The following is a 27,091-nucleotide window of genomic DNA, read 5'->3' on the forward strand; positions in this document are numbered from 1 at the left end:
TTATCTTTTGATGCAGTGATGAGCTACGTATACTCGCCAACTAGACTAACAAAGGTTTTTAGGCGTTTTGCTGATCTTTCTACTTTTGCTCGGTATAACGTTATATTGAATACACCAAGGACATGAAGGAGGTTTTATCAAGGTAAAACCTCCTTGAAGCTATTTTTTTTTACCTCCAGGGAACACACCAAGAAAAATTGAAAGAACTCTTTAAAAGACTACTAGTACTGAGACTAGATGGGGCCTAACCTAGAGCTGCTGAAAGAGTAGTGATGAGCACGAAAGAGGCAGCCAAATTCCTCGCGGTAAATTGAGTAATTCCTCGCGGCACTAATCACTTTTTAATGAAGCCCAGCCGGTCTCTGTCTCAAGGTGCTCTAGCAAGTAAGCTCCCCTCCTGTGGGGCAGGATTACCTCAACCACTGCCCCTCCCATTGCTGATCGACCGTAAAATTAAAGTGTAAATAAACAAGCTGGCAGGGCTGGGGGGTTCTGTTGACAAATAACTTAGACATAGTAGAGTCCTTTGTGAAATTCCAGTATATGTGGTGAAGGATTCCATCTGCCGTTTGGAAATCTAATTCAACTTCACTGACTCTGCTGACTAAAGTGAAGTTTTAAGTGACGGGCAGTACTAAGGTAAATCGATAGATGTCGCTCGTCGAAAGAGTGGTAAGATTGACCGAGGAGGTTGACAAGAACCTCCTTAGTTTCACAGTAACATATACATGCCTCTATATATGCATACATGGGGCTAATTAAACAGTAACATGATCTGACACTCAAATACAGACACAAAGTGTCAATGAACTCAGTAATGGACCCAAATAGTCACAGAAATACACATTATTGACATTATTGGAGTAAAAATTTTATTTATTGTCTGTACATTTTCAGCAACATTGTCACTCTTATAATTCCGATATGTCTAAAGATGACACTTTTGAAGCATGTATAAATCATACATCCTACTATAGTCACAATACATGGACATCCTTAGCCTCTACCAGGCTCCAGAGGTGGCTGGAAAGAGTAGAAATTGACCAAAAAGACAGACCTGACATGCTTTTATGAGTTAGCTGGCAAGAAGGTGGCTAACTGTACTCCTATGGCTGGCTAACTCCTCTGGCATGTTATCTGGCCAATTCCTACTCTTTTCAGCCACCCCTAGAGCCTGGTAGAGGCTAGGATATCACATAACACTTACAGCCTCTGTAACATTGAGGATGGTTATTCCTTTTGCAAGCATAGACTTCCCACTGATGAAATTACAAACATAAATGAAACATAATCAAAATCAAGTTAAAAATTTGTCATACTAGGCGTAAAGAAAGAAACATAAATTAACATTCACCAAAGAAAACAACAAATCACAGAGCTAATAGAGTCCAAGCAATCTTGTTAGTTGAACTTGAATAATATTTTGGTAAATTTTACATCACTATGATCAAGGACATTATATGTACTTGCTATGATGCACTGCACATTTAACTCAGTCTTTACTTTTTAAAGCACACAAGATTATTTCCTACATTCTATCACATCACCATGATCTTTTGATATGAATCAAATTTTTTAAAAACATTCCTTGGTGTTATATCAACAGATCAACACAATTTCAAAGACTCTCTTCACAACAGCCTACCTCCCCCAATACAAAAAGTGTACATTACAAGTTTTGGAACAAAGCTGGTAATTACATATTTGGGGCATTTTTCCTACTTCAAGAAAGAAACACAAGAAAAAGAACTGCAGTGTTTTACCAGAAAAAAAGGAAAATATCTGTATTAGATCGGCAAAAGATTACAATAAAGCATCCTTTCCCCTAAAGAAAAGAAACTAACATGCTGGAATAGATCTAGTCAGATTATGATATTTGCTCTGACACCTAATTTGTATTTCCTAACATTTGAACATATACAATCATGCTCATCATCATCATGTTCAGTTACAACTACATATAACGACTAAATAATGCAGCGAACATTGCCAGTCGGAGGCAAGGTGGAACCGTAATACTGATACATGCAAATGCTAAATACGTTTTTGAGAGAGGCATACAATGCATGGTAAACAAAGTACAATACTGAAGCCCTTAAAAGGGAATAGCACTCTTTAGTCATTCAGTTCTTTTTACAAGAAAAGTATTTAAACAAAGACTGATACAGTTGTGTGCATAGAAATATAGAGCCATTAGTTTAAAAAAATAAAACCAATTGGGTATTCGAACTCGGTTACAGAGGAAGGAATGGAAGGGTATGTTTTTGGAGCAAAACAGAGTGGGGATGTTTCAAATATTTGATTAATCATTCTTACAAAATCCAAGCTGACATGACTGTGCTGAAAGTTACACTGTTACTGGTAACATTGGTGGCAGCCATTGTACAAACTTATGTTGCATAAACATGCAGATACAGAGAACTGGTAGTCCAAGGAATGTAATAGGAAAGTTGCAGGGATGGGGAGGTAAATGTTCTTTTAGTCTTTCAATTTCTTTATTTCTGAAGGTCTACATTTTTGTCCAATTCTGTCCAAAGTGTTTGATCAAACAGAAACTATTGCATCAGAAGACATCATTCGTATGTTGGACAGTGCAGAACAAATGTGATTCAATCGTCTACTTCTTTCTATTCATAATCACATTCTCAGTGTCAACATGACATATGGCAGTGTCATATTTTAAATCTTAGCACTCAATATAAGTATACCATAATATATGCTCTACTGTTGCTATGACTACTTTCACCATATCATATTATACATATAGCTGAAAATGCATGTTCACATGTGCAAGTTGTTTTCTACCTTTGCTGTATCTTTCACTTATAAAGACAGTCAAATGGCCCTTTCAGCAAGTTTTGTCTGAACAACTGAAAAACTTACATTGATTCCTCTTTAGATTCTTCAAGAGAACCCGTAGAAATGTAAGTTAACAGCAAAAATTAACGACAAAATCACATAATTACCCCATTATCTTGCCAATCATGCACAGAGAGACTTTATAATATGTTTTCACATTTCATAATGTACCAACATATACTTTCTTTGAAGTAAGAATTTAGCCAAGTAATAGTTTGTACAAAGTTCAAGTCTATGATGCTACAAGTCTAACACTATGTACATCTCAAGAGAAAACGTATTCTGACAATTTGATTTGAGGGGAAAGTTCTGTCTCATCATTTTCTGTGTCTTTTGTCAGAGTTTGGACAATATTCAGCAATGTATGTTTCTTACTTTTGATAGAAGTACTTGAAATCATATATGATAAGTTACAATAATCAGAAATCTAATGACATCGAATCAAAATTATCCAAAGTACATCCATCTCATCCCTACAAATTCATTATTGACATGTTTATATATATATAACATACTTTACATCTTACATTAACTTGATTTTGACCTTACATGTATATACTATAGATAGAGATGGTGGGATGGTGTATATATAACAATGAAGTTATTTTGGAGATTTATTGTAAGTTAAGTTATGTACAACATCAGTCCACATTGTGGAGAATGTGGAAGATGAGCTCTAGTCTGATGGGCGTGTCCTGGTTGGACGCTGCTGCGTTATGTATGACAGGGATAAGTTCATTGTCAAGGTCGGTCATGTATAGAGGTGGCAGAAACTGACTCTTGGAACCTGCTACGTAACCAACCTGAAAACAGGGGAAAAAATGGTGAATAAACTGAGATACCGTGAATGCAGAAATGTTCTAATTTAACACTGGCTTATATCAGGAAAGTAGAAAGTTATTGTATGGCTAAATGAAACATTTAGAACACCCCACCTCGTCCCTGTCGATGTTAACCCTCAGGCCCAGTTTGTTCATCCCTGCCTCCCTCAGGGAGTCCAGGTGTTGCACCAGCGCCACACAGGTTGCCGTGGCGATAGACTCCGCCAGCCTGCTCAGTTCCATGGGCTCACACTGGGGCATGGAGTCCTGAGGAAGGGGTTAAAAACCATTGAATATCAGCTCAGAAAAGAACAAGAGATAGTCATACCTTCAAGTGCCAGACTTATCAACCAAGGATTGATTTGTTCATATTTTCCTAGAACTATCATAGAGTGGAACTCGTTATCCAACATCTTCATTAGATAGCTTTAAACAACCAAACACATGCAGTTGGATATGCGAAGGTTAGATGTGACAGGTCGTTCGGTATAATATAACCAGTTGCTGCCGCGCCACGTGCCTGCGAAGCTGGTGTGTTACGCCAAAGGGCAGTCACTTTTCTGTTTTCAGTCAAAGCATGCATTGTTTTCCCCTACCTCAGTTTGCAAGAAGAAGACTTCTGTCCAGCGAATGGTCCTGTGTTCCCCAGCAAAGTCCATGCCACTGTGCACATGGATGTTGGTCAAGCCTTCCATGGACTGGCCATCGATAGGACTTGTCACCCTACAATAACAAAGGCATACATCAGTGTCAGTATAAGTATACTCTAACAAATAGTTACGCCTGATAGTGGTCATAGTGGTTATACAGAGTCTGATATAGTTACAGAAATAGACATATCAGGAATTTCACTGAAAGGTTGAAGAATAAGAAATGTAAGTGTGACAAAAAAACAATCAACCAATAAATTTGTCAATGGCTTGTTTTTTATCAACCAAGCTGAAAACATGATGTTACATTTGACTATGAACACTGAGGACAAAGCACCAAATAGATAATTTATATCAGATTACAAACTACTGTACATTCATCTACATTTCTGGTCGTTTTGTTTGGTGATAGGAGGGGAAAGAAGGTTTTTACGGTGTTCTAAATTTGTGGTTGAAACAATTCTGTAGTACAGTAGTAATGCATAGGAAACGTATATTTGCGGTTTCATAAGTTTACGAAGGAGAGGTCAACGCAACAATCACAATAATAAAACTGCCACAAACATTTCAAGAATTACAGTACTCCACAGAAAGCAAGGTTCTACGGTGTAACATCATCATCAACATCATCATGGGTTACCCCCATCAGGGGCAAAGTAGGAAGAGAGTAGCCCAAACTACGGCGGGCAGGCCTCCAGGCCTCCAGCCTGCCATGGAACTACTCAATGGAACATACATACCCAATGTTCATCTTGCGGTCGTCCTCCACCCAGCGAACCTCCACCGTCTCGTCGGGTTCCTCGGCAGCCGTGCTCCCACAGCCGATGGTGTAGTCCTTCATGTTCCGCAGCGCCTGGCGGAGCTCCGACATTGTCTCCGGCAGGATCTGCACCATCACTCCATCTGTAGGGCGCAACAAGAAGAAACTTTGATGAAGGTCAGACATCCAGGCAAAAAAAACAATTTGTAATTTTTCTTTCCACTTATCATAAATCTACAGTCCTTGATAATCTGTCCCTAGAATAAATGAAAGAAGTGGCACATGATTAAGTTTTCCTTGTCTTGCACCAAAAACAGTTACTCAAGCAACTGGATAAGATTTTGAAACAGATGTTTTAGACAGCATTCGCTGTCTTTTGCCAGTACATTGAATGCTGTCTGAAACGTCTAACTCTTTTTTTATAATTTTACATACTGAATAATCACATGATGGCCAAACTTCAGACATGAAATATCCCAAAATCTTTTGTAAATGCATCTAAGTTTGCATGGTTCTAATTTGGAGAAAAAATGGAGTGTTCACGTATGAAACAATATTAGTGCAACAGAAACACAGGCAAAAAAACGCCACAATACAACCTTGGCAAACATTTCTGCATTTACAGTATCTAAAATTCAGCTTACCCTCTACAATACTGGACTTTCCCCTCAGCCCAGCTGTAGTCTTCAGGGATCCGTTAAACACGATGAAGCTGGCACCCGTCACCTTCCGCTGGCGGTTCTGGATGCTGATGGCCTGGGTCTGGTACGCGCCCTCGTCGTTCTGTATACACACGAGATGGGAGTCCGCCTCCTCGCTGAAGTTAGAGCCCCAGGAGAGGACGTGTTCGTTACAGTTGTTCAGCACCTTCATCATCTGGAAACAGGTAGAAGAAATAATCAAAACAAAAATCAAACAGTCAGACTAACAGATAGAAAACACTTCAGTTTGGCACTTGAAGACAAGTTTAGCATAGAGCAAAAGAAAGCAGAATACTGTAATTCTTGTTTCTTTCACTGTAACTTTATGCTCACTGTTTTCACGGTCACCTTATATAAAAGAATGGATCAAGAAGCAAGGGAAACTGTGGCTAAGTAATAAAATAAGAGGGTTTCTCTTGAGACCAAACAAACAGTAATTTTGTTGGAACAAGGCACTTACATCATCATATCTGTTGCTGGGTATCCTGACCAGAGTTCTCTTGTCCTCCAGTAGTATGACCACACCCCTCACCTGCCCCAACATGTACTGGAAGTTACGGAAATCCTGCAGATGAAGGAAAAGTGTAAGCACTCAGATTGTACTGACAGAATAATGATTCTGTTGGAAGGAAGTACAAAATGTCAACATTTCCTTGATAGATATGCCATACAGGGTTCTATAGCTAGCTTGAAATTTGTTTCCATCATCCCAATGCCAATTGACGGAAAGATCCTACAAAGAGTCTTCTTTTTTCTGTCACTTTGTACAAACTTACATCTTTACTCATGGATTTTTGTCCATCAAGGTTGACAGAATGGTCTAAAAAGTTTCCATAAAAAATTATGCAACGAAATTCCATCTAATTATGGAATGACGGGTGCTGGCTAGATCCCTGATGTCATATGACAGACCCAAAAAAGTGTTTATGGTAGTATACATTAAACCCTATATATATATATATAACATACAATGTTACATATTGTGGCTAAGGGCCAGAATGAACTAGAATTGGGAATTGTACCTTGATTTCTGGTAACATGATCAGGGCCAGATCCTGAGACCATTGAGACATGTCAAGTTGTGTGTGACAAAAACATGAACAGTACTGCTTTGATTAATTTTAAAAGTGTGGGCAACTCACAGCCAGTAGGTTCATGATGGTGTGTCCGATCTCACAGTACACGGGTTTGCGGAACCGCACACTGAAGAGGGGACAGGGGTAGTCTGAGGGCAGGAGAAAATGTGAAAAAATGTGAGTAGATGTACATGTTGGAAAAAGAAATCAATGAATCTTTCTGTCTATGCAAGGTACACAGGCAAGCAACTGGATAAAATTTGGAAATGGTCAGACATTTCAGACAGCATCCGCTGTCTTTCGTCAGTGACGAAACGTATCTGGAGGTTTTAAATCTTTCTGTCTCTTTCTATGTCTTTGCCAGGGTTATTGCTAAAAGCTAACAGGCCTTCCATTCCTACAAATACTTGCTTTACAGAATTCTGCATGCTACTTCTTTCCCACTATAGTCTGCTGCATGTGATGACCACAGACTTAGCAGACCATAATGTACCCCTGGCCATAATACACCTGGGTAGCTTCCGGCCAGGGGTGTATTCTGGCCTGCTACACCAGTACATACATAACATCATCATCATTGATCGTCTGTGCAGCAGGCGACTGTGACTTTCTTCCAGTTCTTTTTGTCTTTGGCCAGATGAACAATTTGCTTTGGTGTAAGCTGTATATACATACATGTACATATACTTGTACACAAAAAAAAATTTAACTCACATCTGAACTCTGCCCCCAGCCTGAGCATGAGACGAATGGGGAAGACCTTTGCCCAGGGTGTTTCCCACTTCTGCAGCAGCACCCCCACCACGTAGGGAGGGTCCGGCAGGATCAGGCGCTGGGTGCACTGGAAGGTGGGCTGGATGTACAGGAAGCCTCCGTGCTCACGGCTTCCCAGGAACGGCTGGTTGAAGATGGTGTGGCCCAGGTCTCCCACTGTGTTACCTGCAAACACAGGAGAAATATAACCTCCATTTACATTAATCCGCCGGGTTACATAAATCCGCCACTTTGAAAAACAGTGTATTTGAGAGATCTCTAGTGCACCATCCCTAGGTACGCAAAGGATCAATGATAACCAATCACTTCTAAACAAAAACTTGCGAGAGTTACAGACACGTGACCTTATTGACACACGTCTTTACGGACATGTGACGTCAGCAATTGGTCAAATGTGCCATAAATGATACATGGCAGATAAAATCCATTTGGTTGTGTAGCTGAGAGTCCATTATATAGAGCTTGGTATTTGCCTCTTAAACTTTTTTCTATTCTAACTTTTCCTGAGAGCCAATTATATAGTGTTAGCCTCTCAAATTTTTTTCTAGTCTAACCTTTCCTGAGAGTCCATTATACTACGTTTGCCTGTGAAACTTTGTTTCTAGTCTGACCTTTGCCTGCCTCCTCATACACCATTTGCAGGTGGGCAAAGATGTCGCGCGGGATGACGTCGTCGTCGGGCATGGCCTCCAGCAGGATGACCACCTCGTCCTGGCTGACGGTGTGCATACCACGGGTGGAGAAGCACCAGCACAGCCTGTTCACACAGCACGACACTGGGGGAAACAACAGGCAAGGGACATGTGAAAAAGAGTGTCAACTTGTGAAAAAGGATAGTAAATTTTATAACACCTGAAACCACACACACACAGAAATCAAGGTAGACATCCTTTTTTTCATCCAATATCAAAATCATGTCAAGTTCTAGATATGTTGTATCATATATATTATATAGTTCATGAATCTTGGAGGACTGTCTCCAGCGTTTAATTGTTTTTTGTCCCGCTAATCTTTCTGGGAGTCCAATTTTTTTTTGCTAGATCTGTCATTTTAAGCTTACAAAAAGACATTTTCATCAAGTCATGAAGTTTAGATTTTTGGAATATCTTGTTTGTCCCAACAAGAAAATTTCCATCCTTTGACAGATCCTGATGACAGCCCTTGTATCTCGACAGCAGACATGTAAGGAAAGCTTTGAAAGAGAAATGTTTTACTCACAGTTGATGACCTTGACCAGCACCACTAGGTTTGGGTTGGCCAGAAACATGACAGGGTCAGTCTCCTCCCTCTTTATCTCCGCCAGGGTTCTGTCAGGGTCTGGCTCTGAATCTACCTCGTAGTCTGTATTAGAACAAGGCAAGTTTTAAAAAAGATGCTAGTAGTACATATCTAAGTAACACAAGAATGTCAGTAGTAGGAATACAGCATGATCTGTGACTTATGAAATAGAAAACAATACAGTCAGATTTCAGTATGATAAACAGCAAAAACTACTTTAGCAGCGAAATCAAATAATTACCATGACCATAGTCTTTCTGATAATTCATTTACCTCTAATTAGTCTAAGCTGACTAGTCAAATCTTGTACCATTTTCTAGCAATGACTGTATGACTGTAAAATTAGCCTGTTCAAATCTGTTATCCAAAAGAGAGGTGCATGTATGACTCTAACTCTGAATGTGAATTAAGTACATACACATGGCTTGTTATGAAATATCTAACAGAAGTGCATAAGAAATTATACATATTTTATTGGTATTAGCAGACGAAGCACATAAACATGTTAGTTAGTGAACATGTACTAACCTCCTTTGTCTCCTATGGACAAAATGACTGGAGGCAGTCTGTCTTCCTCCTCAGGAATTAGACTCTTTGTTCTCGATGACTGACGTGACCTTGGGGGTGACCTTTGGCTCCCTGTTTTCCGTGGACTTCCTCCGTGGCGGGGACTTCCCGACTGCCTCTGTAGAAAACATTCGGAGAAATAATGAGAACAAAATCAACCTGTCGCTTTAACTCACCTAGAAGTTAGGTAGATATATTCTACATTCTCTACGCTTTCAACAGCTTATATCATGTTTTCATATTCAAGAGGGAGTTAAGGTTGATTTGCTTGAAACCCGCTGCTTGGTTCCATTTGATATGAAAACATATTAAGAATACACTTTCAGACAAAGCAGAATCTCCTTTAGCAAGTTGAATGGATAACTGGACATCAAAACAAGTAAAAGGTATAAACCAGTCTAGCACAGTCATTCGGTGCAGACTGTCAAGTTCATCTGTTTTACATTGTTTTTTCCCACCAATTCAAACATGCCATGTTTTGTGGCGGCTTCCAAAAAAGCAAGAACAAAGAAGTGCATTACAATGTTGGGAAGTTTTCTTTTGTTGCCAAAGGAACATATGTTTGAATCTCACCTCTGAATGTTGACCTCTGTTTTTGGAGGGACTCAGTCTAGCCCTAGTCTCAGTTGTTTTACTGGGGGACCCCTTATGTTGAGGGGATGTGTTTGGTGCGGCTCTGGGTCTCACGGCAGCTGCCCCCTGGGGGGTGGTGATAGGGTGGGAGGGGGTGGAGGGGGTAGAGGAGTCGGAGGTCCCGTCTCCACCGGGGATACTTCCGTCAGAAAATCTCACATGCCGTCCCTCTCTCTGGGCAACACCTGTATAATGATTTCATCAAAGTGAAACTTTAAGAAGTTGCAAAAAAAAGGTCCTTTTTTTACACATGGTAAAACATCTAGTCAATGGCTTTATATTTTAAAAGTAATAGGGAGAATAGATCTAAAACATATGTATACTGCATGCAGTACACTTTTTCAGGAAATAGTACTATTTACTGTAAATTGTTTGAAGTTTGCTGGGACTTAAGTTTGCAGTAGGAGAGGAAAGAACTGGCTTATGGTTGACAACCTGTCAGCCTACCATCAAGCTACGCCATCTATGTGCAAGCATGGCTAATCCTTGCAAGATGGGGAACAACAAACGATAAACTGGACAATCTGAGAGTTGTGGTTGAGCTCACATCGCAAAAATCATAAACATAAATCAATCATGAATTTTTCACAATTTACAGTAGTTTCTACCTACCCAAAGCACCTTGGGGCCTTCCTCCCACAGGGACCAGGACACTCGGGGGTGGCCTCTGCAGTGCTTCCTGTGCCTGCTGCATAGGTGGGAGAGTGGAGCAGTACTCCATGGGGTTGTTAGGGTTGGGAGAAGCCTGACCTGAAGACGGGGTGACCTGGCTGATGCCTGCAATCTGACCTCTGGCCTGGGCTGCAAACAACAAGAAAGTCACGTTTACTCCAATAATGGCACATGCTAAAATGCAAAAATTAACAAACTTTCCCCAGCTAAAAAAGGCAGTTGAGAGCGCATAACACAGCAAATTCTACATAACAGAATGATTACAAATGTAGATTTTCATTTCTTCTAGGGATCCGTTCTTAAACACTGTTGCAACCAACGGTACTAGTCTAGAACAAACCAAAAATCAAACAACAGATTTAAACTAAAGTATTCTACATGTACCTCTATGTAGAATGTAGCACAGCATAAAATATTTTCAGAAAAAAGCTATTTATATGTTTTTAGGGGTCTTGAATAGCACTGCAGTCAGTACAGCGAATGGAAATATCATTATTTGGATGAACATTAGTATCTGTATTCTGTATCTGTATAGCCAGTATAACCGCCATTCGGCGTAACACACCAGCAACACAATGAATATAAATGCACATGGTTTACATGGTATGCATAATGTACATCTTGGTACCTCTCTGTAGAATGTTGTAGCATGTTGAGCAGACGCGCGCTGACTTGTTGTCCATGTACGCCAGACGCGCCTTCTGACTACAGCAGGCCGAACACAGCACCTTCCCGCAGGCCCTGCAGTGGTGCCGCCGCTTGGTGAACGTGAACTTGGCCTCACACTTCATGCAGTTTGGTGCATCCTCATCGGGGACCCACACTGGGGCCTCCCAGCCAATATCTGATGGCAGAACTGAACGAGAGAAAATCAGAACATGATAAGAAAAAAATACAACAAAGGTTATGCAATTCCAAAGACTTGACAATGCTAGGGCATTGAGATATGTTGATTAGTGGTCTGATGATCATTCTGTATATGGCACAAACAAGTGTCGCAGTTAGATGGAAAAATCAGTTGGAGGGTTCATAGAATGACCCTCGGTTCAGGTGTGATGCTAATTGAACGTAAAGCTTTTGATGCAGAAAATTAGGATTACATCTTACTGGCAAGAGGCAGTCATGATAACAGTGAAGCCAATTAAATGGAATCACAGAAAACTCATAGAAGACAGCACAGTTAGGATTATGGACACCAGCCGGCCAAATGATGAGAATTTTCTTTGGTTCAGATTGGATTGGACACAAAGAAAAGGAACAGAAACTCGACTGCCATCTCACCTGAACTGAGGTCATCCCTGAACATCTCCACATTGGGCGGGAACCCAACATCCTCCGGGGAGGCCACACCCAGGGGAGGGTGTGGGGGCATCCTGACTCCGTCCTGTGGCATGTCCTGGTGAGGGGCTTGTCTCGTGTCCCACGGCTCACAGTAGTCTGTGATTGGTTGTTGTTGTTGATCGTGTTCCATCTGTCCACTGATCGCCATGTTGGCCACTGCTGTCTGCATACTTCTGTCTCCATCCACAGCAGATTCAGTCTGGTTTGGTTGCTGGGTGTGACCGGGTGGTTGCTGGGTGTAACTGGGTGGTTGCTGGGTGTGACCGGGTGGTTGCTGGCTGTGACTAGGGTTGTCTCCAAGTGTGGCTGTCCCCTGTAACGAAGGGTTTGTTCCGTCCTCACCATAGTGTGCTCCTGCAGAGCTCAGGCTCTGCGCACCGTCGAGCGAAGCAGAAATCCCCTGCCCCTCGGGATTACCCCCACCCTCCCCCTCCCCTCCCTGTTGATGTACTGTTGCTTTAATGTCCACGGGCAGTCCCAGCATCCTCTCTGTCTCCGTTGCACGGTTAACCGTGCTTCCAGCTTTCTCTTCACTCCAAGCTGCTGCCTCTATGTTCTTTCCTACCAAACCTGACGCTGAAAAATCTTCAACAGTTCTCAGACCATCACCATGGTCTAGTCTACCTGTTGCCATTGTATCTGCGATGCCTTCGTCGAGGTTGCCATCGTTTGCTATGATGTCAGAGAGCTTTCTGGACTCAATTTGAAATCTTTCTTCCAATCCCTCCTTCACGTAAGTCTCAGAATTCCCAGCTTTTTGTTCAATAGTCCTGTCATCAAGAATACTGTTAACAGGTGATGTTGCAGCAGCTGTCTGTGACATTCTACAACGTTCCTCTTCTTCTTCCATTGATGTTATAGTATCAGTTGGACTGGTGCTTGCCTGCGCACTGAAAAAGGGATCAGCATCAGATAGTTCTCCAACTACAGTCACCCCACCCTCTGGGCTGGTTTTTCCTTCATTGTTGTTCAATACCTGGTCTGACTTTTGCTCTTTCCTCTCACCACCAGAAGTTGGAAGGAAGAGAGTAACTGGTAGCTGTGAAACACTCGTTACAGACCCTTCTTGGCTTGACTTTTCCATGACTTGTTCCAACACTGCATCTGATTTAGGAACCCTAGCATCCTCTCTGCCTGCCTCCACCATGCTCTCATTCCCAGAGTTGCCAAGGCCAACTCCCTCTGTCCCAAGGTAAGCATCTATTTCTGCATCATCAAACTCTTCCTCTACCTCTGCCTCTGGAGTGAAGCCTATCATTTGAGCCCCGCCCTTTGCTTGTTCTACGCCATCTACATTTTCTGCCATTTTCAAGTCCTCTGTGGCAGTTTGCTCTACTTCATTCTTCTGCACTGAAATATTTCCTGTTGCAGTTGCGCCCCCTAGCACATTCCCATTGCCCTTCAATGCCGCTGATGTCATTTTGGAGTTCTGAGTCATGCCCGTGTTTCCATCCCCAACACTTGTATCATTGGAATGAATTGGCTCACTTGATTTATCATCTTCCAATACAACACTTTCTTCAATTCCTTGACTTCTGTATGCTACTTGTTCAGGTGGTATTGTTGCCTTATTGTCAGATAACACTACAGTCTGTTCTACATTGGGAATACTAATGCTTGAATTGATGGCTGTTACAGTTAACTGGCTATTCTCAACTTTTCTACCAATGTCCTCCTTAGTAACAATGTTCGCAGTCATGTTGTTTTCCAGTCCCTGTTTCTGCCCTTCTCCTTTGTTTTCCTTCTCAGTTGCTCCCAGAATGTTCATACCTGTAGTTGGTGCTATAACATTCCTTCTTTCACCTGTGTCTTGGACTATGTCTTCTAGATCTGTTTTACCACTTCTTGAGTTTGACAGGCTGGATATTTGTGCTTTTGGGGCTGGTTTCCCTCCAAGATTGACTTCTAAAGAAGCTGCTGACTGCAGACCTCCCTCTCCCATTGTGTTAACAGTGATAGGGGCAGATTCAAAGCTCACATTTGGATTACCAGAGGACAGTGCCGGCTGTGTATCCCTGTCTTTTTTAAGGATCTGGGAAGTCATCATGTATTTTACTAATTCGTCAGCAGTAGCTTGAGCTTGGATATTTGTTGTTACAGGCTTTGCCAGTCCAATGCTGGGATACATGGTTCCTTCCCCACCAACGATGCCAGGTGATATCGAAGCTACACCGCCAGTTCCTAAAGTCGTCTGGAGGCCGGTAGTCTGAGGATACAATCCACCACCTTTCACACTACTGGTTATTCCAACTTTGCCTTCGGTAGCAATATTGGCCATTTGGGTTAATGTTGCTGTTTGTGGGTAGAGCCCATCACCTTTGAGTCCAACAACATTTGATTCTATGGTGGGTTGTGTTAGGTCAGCTGCTGGGTACAGGCCAGTTGAGGCTGGTACAGAAGGATACATCCCTTGCCCTACGCCGACTATTGTGCCAGTCCCAGTGCTACTCACACCTTGTGTCAGTCCTGCTGACATAGGATACAGGTCAGGTTTAACCATTGCTGTACTATTTGGGACCTGAGCTTCAGGAGTTGCTAGGTTCACTGGTTTTGGTGGGGATGAGCTTCTCCCAACACTGGGGTATGCTCCACCGTGGAGTGACATGGATGGTTGGGTGTTGAGCGATGGCACTGAGGACTGAACCTGGCTGTCTAGCATTGGCCCTGGAAGTTGAAAGTCAGGTTGCCTAACAGTAGGATGTTGTGACACACCTGGTAGAGGGTGGGGGATAAGACCTCCAGCTGCTGGATAGCTGTTCAACCCTGTCTGGGCCTGGAAACTGCTGTTTCCTACATGTGGTTGGTAACTGCCCATTGGTGGCTGAGTTGGAAAGCTGTTCACCCCTCCCTGTTCAGAATAGCTGTTCTGTCCTGCCACTGTTTGGTAGCTGCTCAGAGCCTGTTGTTCCTGAAGGTTGTTCACAGCTACTTGAGCTTGATGTGTGTTCATTCCCGGCTGTCCTTGGTACCCATGGAAGGTGCCTGCTCCCGTTGTCTGATAGTTTACAAGTCCCGCTTGTGATTGGTAGTTACTGGCAGTGGATGTCCCCAAAAGCTGTCCTGTTGGGCCATTCACATTGGAGTGACCTGGATATCCCTTTACTTGACTCTGAGCACCAAAGCTTGCCATCCCACCGTCCCCACCACTATAGTTGCCGCCATTGTACACAGCGCCCCCTGTGGGATGCTGCAGCACTGCAGCAGGGTGGTACTGGGGACTAGCCCTTGCTCCATCTCCTGTTATGACAGGGTAGAAGCCTGCCAGGCTGCTGTCTGGGGCTCGGTTACCAGGTGCATTGGTTTGTGGAGCTTGAGCTGGTGGTGTTGGCTTGGCTGTAGGAAAGTCTACACTCTGCCCAAGCTGGAAATCTGTAGAGATATAGGTTGGTGGGTACAGTCTGTCACATTCCAATAAGCTCTCCAAGCCAGCACTCTTTTATTCATCAAATCAATGAATAATCAATAAATGTTTAATAGGATGAGTATCAAAAAATAATATTACAAAATATATGAATTATAACAGTTCATATACAGTAAACACCCATCTTGAAATTAATTCAACGTTATTAATACAGTAACTTCCAACTCCCTAAAACACTTATACAAGAACAATTGGTATAAATCAATACATCTGTCTCTCAATAGACTCTCATACCTTCATTTCTTTCAAACTCGTCAAGGACATTGTCCAAATCATTAGCTGCAGCAAAGAAGGACTGTTCCATTTTTCAACGTCTTTAGCTCCCCTTTCACCCACTTGGCTGTAGTGTGAAACCTGGAAGTGATCAGCACACGGGTTACCATGAAAAACTTGATTAAAACCAGCTTGGACAAATTTAGAGAAACATGTAAATGAACCATAACTATCTAAAGTAAACAAACAATTACATGGTAAATATGTGCTGTACACTAAAACATACAACAGCTGGCATCACTATTTACACCCAAGTGTGTACTTCATTACACAGCAGAAATAATAAAACTCCTGCCAAGTTTCAGCAGCCACTGGTCCAATATCCCAGCAGGTCAAATACATGATCTTACAATAATTGATTTGCCAGTAAAAGTCAGGGCTTGAAATACCCCCACAACGTGCAATATTGCAAGCTACTGTACGTGTATGTAAATCTTGACCACAAATTCATGACACTGCGAATATTTGTTTCCAATGTATTTACAGAACTGTTTCAACTGCAAACTTTAAACACAGTGAAAATAAGTGAATTGACATTTAATACATTTACAGTACAAATCTTTTGGCAATGACCCACACTTGTACAAATGTACAAATGTACATTACCATTTACATAAAAGATTTATGCTTGAGTAATGACAAATCTGAATATTATTTGTACATGTATTGAAGATTTTGTGCCCTCAGTGTTTTTCCCAGCTTATGCATGCAATGACAACAAAGGCCACCCAAACAACCCTCAGTCATCAACAAGACTAAAATTCACAAATAGAATCTAAAATCGTGGCATTGATGGATTGAAAGTAATCCTTCAAATTAATGTCATCAACAAATAAAATGTGAAGTTAACAAAAGTTGTTGACCAAAGCATACTTTCGGGATCTGTGTTATTCTCCAAGCAGGGGTAGGGTTCAGCTCAGTTTTTAACATGCTGCAGTACTACTACAGTCAAACTTGCATCCAACAACCAGTCAAGGGACCAAGGAAATGTGGTTGTTGACTGGAGTTGGCTGTTGGATAAAACTCGGGTCGGTTTGCTGATTTTGTGGGCATAAATGAGGCTGCATAAATACTTAGCACGTATAGCACTTATCTGCCTGCTATGCATATAAAATTACAAGACAAGTGAAGAGATACAGTATATACAAGAAAAAACAAACTAAACTGTTGTTGTCTACAAGACTACAATGCACTGTTGATTACATTGCCAATAAACGTTAACATGACAAAAGATTTTTTGGGTACATGTACAAAACCTTTGTTGTACTTACAATGAATGATTACATAGAGATTCATGTCTCCATTGTTCTACGTTTGTTGCTATATTTGAATTCAATTTGTTCCACATTTGTTGCTACATAAACACAAGCTTGCCGTCGACTGTAGAATCTTTTATTGAAAGGCTCGCTGGACTGATTGCCGCTGTCAATCATTTTTGTTGTTGAATGGAGTGTAAAATCTACACAGTATGACCCCTGGGGCCCATGAGGAAGTGGTTGCTGGTTGAAGCCTGCAGTTGGTTGCTTGAAAGAGTTCACTTACTATGTAAAATCGGACGGGACTGTCTGAATGTGGTTGTTGACAAGAGTTGGTTGTAGGATAGAGTTGGTTGGATGGACAAGTTTGACTGTACTAGTGTTGTTTTGTATCTTTCTAGTGGTCCGTGTTTTAGCTCTAGAAGAAGATGAGCTAAAAACTTGGACTAGAAAGGTGTACAAATCACAATAAGAACATGTCGTAAAGCTGAAACCTTCATCTGCTTGGAGGTTAGGACAACCTACCATTGTTAATGCATAGACCTGATAGAAATGCCACCATATTGATTTTGTGGTTGCTGTACTAGTACCACCAGGCACGACCTATTGACCTAATAAAACACCCTCGTGATCACATCAAATTTCTCTTGCTCTGTTGAGAATTATCATACCAGTCATGTAGTATGATCTATATGTACTTCTTTTTAACATATAACTTAGCTATCATCTTACTTAATGAAATAATCCATAAAATTCAATTCTGACTTTAATTTTTATTTCGACTAGTACCTTATGTTACAGATCTAAACCAGGAAGTATAGTGGATTATGAACGATATGGACAATTGGATTTTAAGTCTTTTGTACTCAGATTTCTACGTTTCTCTTTTACGTATATTATTAGATCCACTTGCCTGCGTTGTAACTAATTTTATTGGTCGGCATAGCGTACGCCGCACTGGCCACGTAACTTAGTCACAAATTTATTCCCAGCGAAGTCCTCAATACAAATGTTGTTGAAAGGGACATCAAAACCATAGCCATAAAATACTGGTAAAAAACGACACATAATTTCGTGGTTCCTACAATCATGTGAACATTCCACAACCATGAATCATCGAAATGGAAAAACGTCGTGAACACGAACCCAACATAAATTTCACCTGCTGATTCTTGCCTAGGTCATAAATTGTTTATTTCGTTCACATCCACAATTTTGGGCCACGAACTAACTCCAATATGTTCTTTTTCATCTAAGAATACTATCATGAGTGGTGAAACTCACCTGATTCTTTGTTTTTTCGCCGAATTTGTCAAACCAGGAAGAAAGTGTCAGCTTTGGAAATCGTCGTCGCCATCTTTTTATCCGTATTGAATGGAGCATGCGCGTAACATGTACCAGGCACCGCGTCCTTTGACCTGTCAAATCAGCTCATTTAGATAACAGGTAAAATAGTGTAACTGTAGTTCTAGTATATTCTACATTCATGTATTTAAATGTTATTCATAACAACAGTTCTAAGATAGGAAATTAAATACAATTCTGAACAAATATTTGTGTGCTTTTCTACTGATAACAAGCATTTTGATAAGATAGTAGCATGCATACTTCCCTATTACGTAATGGTTGCTTCCAATATTAAAGTCCTGGGGCAAGCTTTGATGTTCCCTGTCCCAAGTCCTGTCCCAGGACAAGTACTTGTTCCAGAACAATTACACGTAAACACGTGACATTGCGTAACACCACGCAACAGGATAACAAATGGAAATCTGTTTCCGTACAGTATCAAATCGTCTCCTGTCCACAGCGTTGAGAAGTCTGTCCATTCGTCCTTCCATGGCTCACAGATACACACATAGTACTAGTGTCAACACCCCCTCCCATGGTGGCAAAGGGGTGGGGGACCCACCTCATGGATTTGACTACTTCCTAGTTTTAGATTTCGAGGCAACTTGTGATCAGAAAAACGACCCCAAACCTCAGGTGAGTGAAACTGTTGATTTTTCACCAATTTCATGCAAAAAATGTTACATGTTTATCGTGAAAGTTCATCAGTGTTGTTAGAATTCATTGTGCAAAAAGATCTTGACTAATAATTCCAACATATAAGGTTATGTTTATTAATAAGTCATACATTTGTTCATTATCCTATGTGTTGGCAACTACAGTTAAAGATCCTTTTTCATAATGATAATAAGCAACTGATTTATGGTAAACACTGAAAGAAATCATGTTTTTGTTCTGCCTTGCAGGAAATCATTGAGTTCCCTGTGCTGAAGGTTTCTGGGAGGACCTTTGAGACAGAAGCCACATTCCACACCTACGTTACGCCTGATGTGCACCCACAGCTGACTCCCTTCTGTACTGAGCTGACAGGAATCATACAGGACATGGTGGACGGACAACCTTCTCTGACACAGACACTCAAGGTCTGGCGCCTATATATACATGTAAACTGGCATATTATGCAAGCCTATTGCAATACTTATACATGTATCTGCTTAGACACTTAGAGGAATAGCAACATTCTGTTCCTTTTGTAATTCTAGGCTTTAATATGTATGTTGATGAAGGTTAGACATCCAGGTAATAAGATATGCCAAAAACAGTTACTCAAGCAACTGGATAAAATTTTGAAACAGTCCGCTATCTTTCGTCAGTGACTAAGGAAACATCTGGCAGAACTTTTGGTATAAAACCTAGTTCTGCCAGATCTTTCCTTAGTCCATGACGAAAGACACTTTTTTCAAAGCATGAGTGGATATACAAAACGTATGTGCAAAAACTTTTCATTGTTGATGTCTGAATGTTCTTTTTTCTCCCTCCACTGCAGGATTTTGACACCTGGATGGAGGAACAGGGTCTCCTGACACCTGGAGTCTCATCTGTGTTTGTCACCTGTGGTGACTGGGACCTCAGGAAAATGTAGGCTGCACTCATAGCTTAATAGCTATAGATATGTGCAAGTCTTTTGTTGATTTTAATTTTTGATATGTGATTGTCTGTACATTTACTGGTTTATTGTTTGAAATAAATATCCTTGTGTTCACCTTCCCGGCCCAGGCTTCCATCACAATGCAGTTATCTCAACATTCCTGTCCCTTCCTACTTCAAACAATGGATCAACATAAAGAAGGTAAACTTATACGTTAAAATTGTTTTGAATGATAGAGAAAACGTCGACCAATTTGAAGAATTTGTATTTAGATTTCTTAAAGTTAAAAAAAGTCTGAAGTCACTGAATTGCACCAATAAGGAAAATATTTTACATGATTGACTTCTTCATAGCTGCTAACTTCTTTGAACGAATGGGAAGTGTAACAGGTGAAAAGAAATCTCCATTAGTAAATAGTGCCTAATATTACAGTATGATTTGTAGATTCTAATTTGATGCTTTGTCTTGATTTTTTCCAGTCCTACAGCAAAGTAACAGGTCACTGGGGGAAAAGCATGATGATGATGTTGAGAAATCTGGACCTTCAACATCAGGGCAGACACCACAGTGGTATAGGTAAGAAATTGTACCTATATCAGGGGACCAGAATTACCTTAGCATACTGTAACTCACAGTGAGTGTAAATGCATTTACGTTCATCATGATTTAATCTTACGGTAGGGAGAAAATGGAGGTTTTTCTTTGGCTTTCAGTTTGCAGTTGGTAGGCGGGCAGAAGACAGATTCTGAAAAGGTCACCACAAAAACTGCAAACATTAAACCATCACAAATTTAAAATGCATGTACAGTACATACTATAGATTTTAAAGTGCATTTTGATATCTGACATTTACTGATACTCAATGTACATGCACAACTAAAAAGTCTAGAAAAGGGTCGGAAATGAACAATAAAATGCTGTTTTATTCTCAGATGACTGCAGGAATATTGCAAGAATACTTGGAGAACTGGCAAGGAGAGGAGCATTTTTTCAAGTTACGAGTAGGAGCTGAAAAGATACAGAAGCTGGCAGATCAATCTAAATAAGTGCATGCACTTTCACAATCTACTAAACATGTATAAGCAAGATAGATATAAATGAATAAGTATACGCCTTCCATACATTTTTTCAATGTCACAGCAAGTCATTACATATAGTAAGGCTTTGTTAAAAGTTTGAAGTCTTTGTATTCTAAGTACCTCAAAGACTGCTTATTTATTGACACCAGCACAAATCTAGAATTATGAGTTGTACATATGCAACAATCTTATAAAAGATGTACATGGAAGATAGTAAATGATGGCAATTGTGTATACATGTACTTCCCAGGGTTTTAACAGTGGATCCCACACTTTGTTACTACAATGTATATTTCCTGAAAGTTTAGACTGACTTGTATTCGAGGCAATTACAATAAAAGCAGCTGTTTTTCTTTCTTTGATGTTTCAGCCTATCACTGACTTTAAAATCAACACTGAAATGGGATCATGATTTCTACATTTTGACAGCAATAACAGCACAACAGTGTGTTCTGTAAAGGCCACCATCAAACAATTCTAATTTATGTTTTTCACCAACAATTTCTCTACAACAAGGCATAATATTGCCACTATGTCTGGTTGGAAACTAGTAAGTACACCATGCCCGTAGCCAGGATTTTGCCTGGGGGCCAGGGGGATCTTCTTACTGTCTGAGGGACCAGCGAGCACTGCAGGCGCGAGCTTCCTAGGGGGGTCCAGGGGTAAGCCTGAACCCCCCTGGCTACAGGCATGTACACAGCAATAAAACATAGTTTACACACCAGTGTTAATTGCTGGTGTAGTCTGAAAATGCTTTTTATCTTACACGCATTCAAGTTTGAAAATGCTTTGAACATGAACATGGGTAGGCTGTATAAATACTATAATCTCAATATCACAATACAATCATCATGATAATGACTCTTTTCTGTACAAATGTTAAACTTTCCACAGCACTTGATTCACTGGTCTTCTTGGTCATTATTTCACCAGTAACTTATAGTCCAACCAGCACTTTACTATCCAAAAGGAGGACAAGATACTTCAAGAAACCTGTACAATGAACTCACTACATCCTCTGGTTTTTCCTGTTACAATAACAGCTAAGTGGCACTACAAAATGCTACGGTATTTCTTGACTTCACTACATCTTAAATTATTGCGTATTTGGTATTCCTTTGTGTCCAGTGGCCTTTTAAATACAGCTTTGAGCTCTAGCTGTTCTCATAACTCTCCTGAATCGTGTTTCACCTCCGCCACAGTTGGTTTTGTGTCGCTTGTCTCAGGTTTGTCTTCTTCAGCCTTTGAGTCAGTAGTGGCATTCTGTGTCTCAGACTCTTTGTTTTTCTTGTTCTTCTTCTTCTTGCCCTTCTTCTTTTTCTTCTTGCTTCCGTCAGGGTCGTCTGGATCCCCCGTGTCCCCCTTCTTCCCTTTCCAAGTTTCAGACAGACACTCTGGGAAGGAGATTTAAGTAATGAACAAACAATCCTGGGAAAGAGTACTTAAGACAGTCCCACTCTCTGAGAGGGTAGACCCCAGCATAAAAACATTCACCTATGCCTGTTTTCCTGTTAAATAAGTTCAGCACTATTTCAAAAATTAGGACATCAAAGAAGTCTAATATCTTGCAACTGTGTTGGCTTTTGTGTTCCATGAATATTGTTCAGTGTTCACACACAAATGAATGCAAAAGACAATGCAAGCTGAGAAGGAGTGCAAAATTATAGCAATCTGTCCATCTTAGTGCTTATGTGATGTATTGATGTGGAATTGTTTATACTAAGCTAATTATACACATAGCCTTGTGAATCTGTCCTATAAGGCTACTATATACATTGTAGTATAGACTTTATACACCAAGAAAGAGACCTACAGACTACCCCAATGACAATTTTGAGAAATACCCTACCGTTCTACATTCCAAACTTCTGAAAAAAACCCGATAATATTCCCAACTTTCTTTAGACTTACCAGTTTCCTTCTTCCCTAGAACAGTGTCGGTACAGAAGTGCTGCAGGAGGGATTTCTCGCCCTGCAGGTTGTAGTACCAGTTCTCTATCTCCTCCTCGTGGCCTTCCAGCATTGACTCACACTGAAGAACAAAGGGAGGAACAAATCTTAAGAACATTCCTTTGAAACTGTTTCAAGAAAAAAATTGAATTCTATTGTTAGGCAAGTTGAGTAATAACGTAACCGTTCATCATAATCATAAAAGGTGCCTCCAAGACATGCAAGACTCATCCTTTTTTAATGACTTTTGATAGTACCATAATCCCTCACCTGTTTTTTCATGACTGTTACTTCAGCTGAAGGCGTGTCCCACATGTCATAAGGGATTCCAAGTTCAACCTGGCAAGTGTGATAAAACATTTGTACATTTCATCTACTGATTCAGAAAGATCTGACATCACAAGACATCACAAGACAAGACAAGACATCAAAATAATGATTGTAACTGACGAAAGATAACGGAAGCTGTCTGAAACATCTGACTGTTTCAAAACTTTATCCAGTTGCTTGAGTAACTGTTTTTGGCGAATGATTGATACTAAAGGATAGAATAAGAAATGACAAAAGACTTGTTGAACAAACCTTGACACCTTTGTTGACCAGTCCGTGCAGTGTTTGGAAAGTTTCGCTCATCCCCTTGGCGTAACGGTTGCTTCCGTCTCGCTCTGCATGCACGTTGTATTCCAGGATCCTTTCACAAATTCCTTCCATTGCCTCCACCAGACGCAGCTCCCTGTATGTAAGATCATCACATGATAAATTACCGTGTTATACAGTCATGAAGGGGCTCATTGACAGTATAGCAAGTCATGAATTGTGAAAAAAAATGACAACACACGTACGAGGTGTGGTAGTTGATCTTTTTCTTCCTTTCTCCGCGGTCCAGGATATGTCCCAGCTCGATCTGTTCCTTAGACCTGCCTGTCTCGTCCAGCCTGTGTTCCAACTCAACTGACAGATACTTGCAAACTGTGGAAACATTCAAGAGAAAAATTAAGCTACAGTAAATCTGGGAATGTTTGCAGTGGTTTTATTTTCATGGTTTTCTCTCGTCTGCGAATTCATGACACCACGAATATGCATTTCCAATTGAATACTACTGTAAGGGACTTTATGTCATACCCGGGCCGCAAAAATGTTTCATACGTGTGTTCCAGACCGGGTGATAACTATGGGTTATCACACAGGCTTCCATACAATATTTACAATGTATTTCTAGTGCGCTAAGTGCGCCGCTATCGTAAATTCGAATAGTGGATTCGGTCGTTGGAATGTGCGGCTGTTACAATTTTTTATTCAAGGACACCAAGTTTTCTCAACTTCTGGCGCATTTCACATTAAAATGTGTGTTTTCTTGGGTGAATATGACATAAATAAGATACAACACGGTGTATTCCACATCACCCTTGGTCCTAGACTGGTCCGAGTCTCTAGGGGTTGGCTTAGGGGTGTTTTACCGGGCCAAGTCTGCTTTATTGAACCGTTTCTGATAGCCTGTCTACTTAGCTGCCTTTCTACTTCCGCTGCCACCCTTCTTCTGCTGCCACCCTACTTTCGCCGCCGCCTAGAGACCGTGGGTGGCGAGCTAATTTAATCCAAGGCTGTAAACCAACACACCGAGCGGGCTAATCTGTACATGTCTGGGCGCATGGGGGTCACTCCTAACGCCGTAAAGATATCGGGGAGCCCCCGAGGGTATGGTTTCCAGGCTACCTTGGTCCCAGCCTTTTTGGCCAGGGAGGAGGGCCATTGGATTTTGGTTTGAGCCAGGGGGAGGGCCATAAAAAAACCTTTCAATTTGGTGAAATATGCTCAACAATTCTTTTAATTTTCTCTCAGAAGGAAGCAGGAAAAAGCGGAAATAGTAGGAGGCAGGGAACTAAGTGTTTAAGAGGATTCAACATGTCAACATTTTCCGGGGGAGTATGCCTGCCAGACCCCCCTATGAAGCTTGTGCCTGTTTCAACCACTAACTTATTACAATGCAAAAATGCTATTTACCCTTCTATTGCAAAAGGAAGTCCCCACGAAAATAAATGAATTTATACTGTAGTATCAACTTTCTCAGATAATGATGAAACTTCTTGGGTGACTAAAAATGTTTGCCATGCAGAATAAAGGTAAATAAAATTACTCCATTCAGGCTAAGTGCAACATCATATTCACTCTTTCTACAACAACATTTTAAATACATGTGTATTCGCAACCTGGAATTGTCTGCGTTAGAAAATACATATAGAGCAATTCAACTAAAAAGAACTCTTTTGGTTTTGGTTTTTTCATGTTTGCACGGTGCAGTCTTATGGTTATGCATACAAACACCTCTTAATTAGTCTGGGCCTCATACTAGAGATGTAAGGATGAAAATATATTCATAACAAACTAGCTTTTTGAAATGTACAGTTGAAAAGTTGAAACAGATTTTGGATCACAGAACCACTGAAGCCTTGAAAGGGTGAGAGAATGATCAAATTATCCATACAAATAAGGAAATAAAAGGCTTGGGCATCCATATACTAGTAGCTCTGTCTGAGTTGGCAAGAGTTTTGTTTTAAACATTAGAAGGTAGACCAATCACAGATTGCCACAACTGCCTGAAGTCTGTGGCAGTTTAAGATGATATACTGGCTCCTGACACTGCACATGTGGAGGGATAAAACATATGGCCATGGATCAATGAGCTCTAGGTTATAGGGGACCTCCTTAACATGGACACAGAAATTATTTTTTTTTTAGCAGTTCCTTTGCTTGTATCACTGTCTGAAATGTTATAGAAATGACATACAGCTTTGAATGATATCAGGGACATTATAGTCCTTGATGATATATACAAATTTTTGGTATGAAGTACAAAAGTATAAAGTTCCATAAGAACTAGTGGAGGTTGATCCCCGCTGTTACACTTTAATACCATATCATAATATATTATAAACCATAACAGTGCAATTCAAGTGCCACTTACTGACCAATCTAACTGGTCCTGACCTTTTAGTCTAGTGGTTAGTGCTTGAACCACACAGTTACATAACGTTATATAAGTGTAGGAAGGTGACTGAAGGTGGTGAAAAGCTCACAACAATTGAATTTTTGATTGTCTAGCTTTTGGTCAAAGATTTAGGAAACAATAATTTCATATTGATACTTCACTGTCTAAAAGAACATCTAGATATCAGGTTTAGCAGTGAAATCTGTCTCTTTGAATTTCTATCAACCAGACACCAAATGGGGGTAAAAACACGTGCAGTTTGGTAGGGCCGCCCCCCTTTAAGAAGGTAACCAATCACGGCTCTCCACATAAAGGCCTCGGACTTGGACGGATCACAAACCCCAACACCGCTACAACCGGGCATCTTATCGGTCTACAGACCATTTCCTATCTTCCTTTGTTTTCTCAAAAACAAAGGAAGGCATAGTAGAGAAAATCAAGTCTTACTTGGACGGAATAAAACAAAGCATCATCAAATCACAGGTCAACTGCAGGTTGAGATATGATCAGAGCGCATTACAGATGCAGATGACCACACAACAATAATCTTTGCAATGTGCATAGCAAGCATAACGACCCCAAAACGATTTTCTTTTAGTTGTAAAATACAAGAGTAGACCTTAAGCATTCAGAAGTCCACAAGATCCCCGGAAACATAATAATAATCCGATCACCTTCACACTTGGTGGGCAGTCTATCGGGCCCGTCCAAAGGACCGTGGGCTGTCACCTCCGTCCCTCGGTGGGTCAGCAGCACTAGCACCGAAAGGACGAACAGCAACGCCTCGGCGCCCCTCTGATGACGTGCCATGTGTCTGACACCTTTGATATTGCACCTTTTTATGAAACAATAGCCAAAATCGGTGGAGAAATAGGAGGAAATGCTACGAGTGGTATTGTTCTCACATCGAATCAGGAAGTGTTCCTCCAAAGAGTCTGGAGGGTTCCCGAATAGTCCATTATGAATCTGTGGGGTCCAACCTTAGATGGTGAGAAATATGATTGTGACATCAAAACGATTTAGATTGTCAAAATAAAGTCACAGTTATCAAATCTACAT

At 40.9% G+C, this 27,091-nt stretch overlaps 3 protein-coding genes across 3 annotated transcripts; 1 reads left to right on the forward strand and 2 right to left on the reverse strand.

Annotated features, from left to right (window-relative positions):
* Positions 1-846: 846 nt before the first annotated feature.
* Positions 847-18,480, reverse strand: LOC136444201 (zinc finger FYVE domain-containing protein 16-like). Its single transcript, XM_066441699.1, has 17 exons — positions 18,367-18,480; positions 15,788-15,907; positions 12,073-15,501; positions 11,420-11,647; positions 10,732-10,920; positions 10,060-10,304; positions 9,448-9,604; positions 8,860-8,982; positions 8,253-8,417; positions 7,582-7,806; positions 6,934-7,016; positions 6,252-6,356; positions 5,735-5,966; positions 5,071-5,233; positions 4,277-4,403; positions 3,795-3,947; positions 847-3,662 (listed from the first exon to the last, which is right to left on the reverse strand). Exons 2-17 carry the CDS (start codon positions 15,855-15,857, stop codon positions 3,501-3,503), a joined length of 5,856 nt encoding a protein of 1,951 aa, XP_066297796.1. The 5' UTR covers positions 15,858-15,907; positions 18,367-18,480; the 3' UTR covers positions 847-3,500.
* Positions 18,481-18,712: 232 nt separating this feature from the next.
* On the forward strand, positions 18,713-21,453 carry LOC136444602 (ERI1 exoribonuclease 3-like). The gene is made up of 6 exons (XM_066442228.1): positions 18,713-19,065; positions 19,335-19,511; positions 19,916-20,007; positions 20,146-20,218; positions 20,497-20,593; positions 20,950-21,453. The coding sequence occupies exons 1-6, from the start codon at positions 18,844-18,846 to the stop codon at positions 21,027-21,029; spliced, it is 741 nt and encodes a 246-aa protein (XP_066298325.1). The 5' UTR covers positions 18,713-18,843; the 3' UTR covers positions 21,030-21,453.
* On the reverse strand, positions 20,921-26,987 carry LOC136444601 (protein canopy 4-like). Its single transcript, XM_066442227.1, has 6 exons — positions 26,707-26,987; positions 23,889-24,015; positions 23,629-23,779; positions 23,317-23,385; positions 23,008-23,128; positions 20,921-22,490 (listed from the first exon to the last, which is right to left on the reverse strand). The coding sequence occupies exons 1-6, from the start codon at positions 26,840-26,842 to the stop codon at positions 22,261-22,263; spliced, it is 834 nt and encodes a 277-aa protein (XP_066298324.1). The 5' UTR covers positions 26,843-26,987; the 3' UTR covers positions 20,921-22,260.
* Between the last annotated feature and the right edge of the window lie 104 nt (positions 26,988-27,091).

This window comes from Branchiostoma lanceolatum, chromosome 11, assembly GCF_035083965.1.
Source record: "Branchiostoma lanceolatum isolate klBraLanc5 chromosome 11, klBraLanc5.hap2, whole genome shotgun sequence".
Taxonomy (NCBI): domain Eukaryota; kingdom Metazoa; phylum Chordata; class Leptocardii; order Amphioxiformes; family Branchiostomatidae; genus Branchiostoma; species Branchiostoma lanceolatum.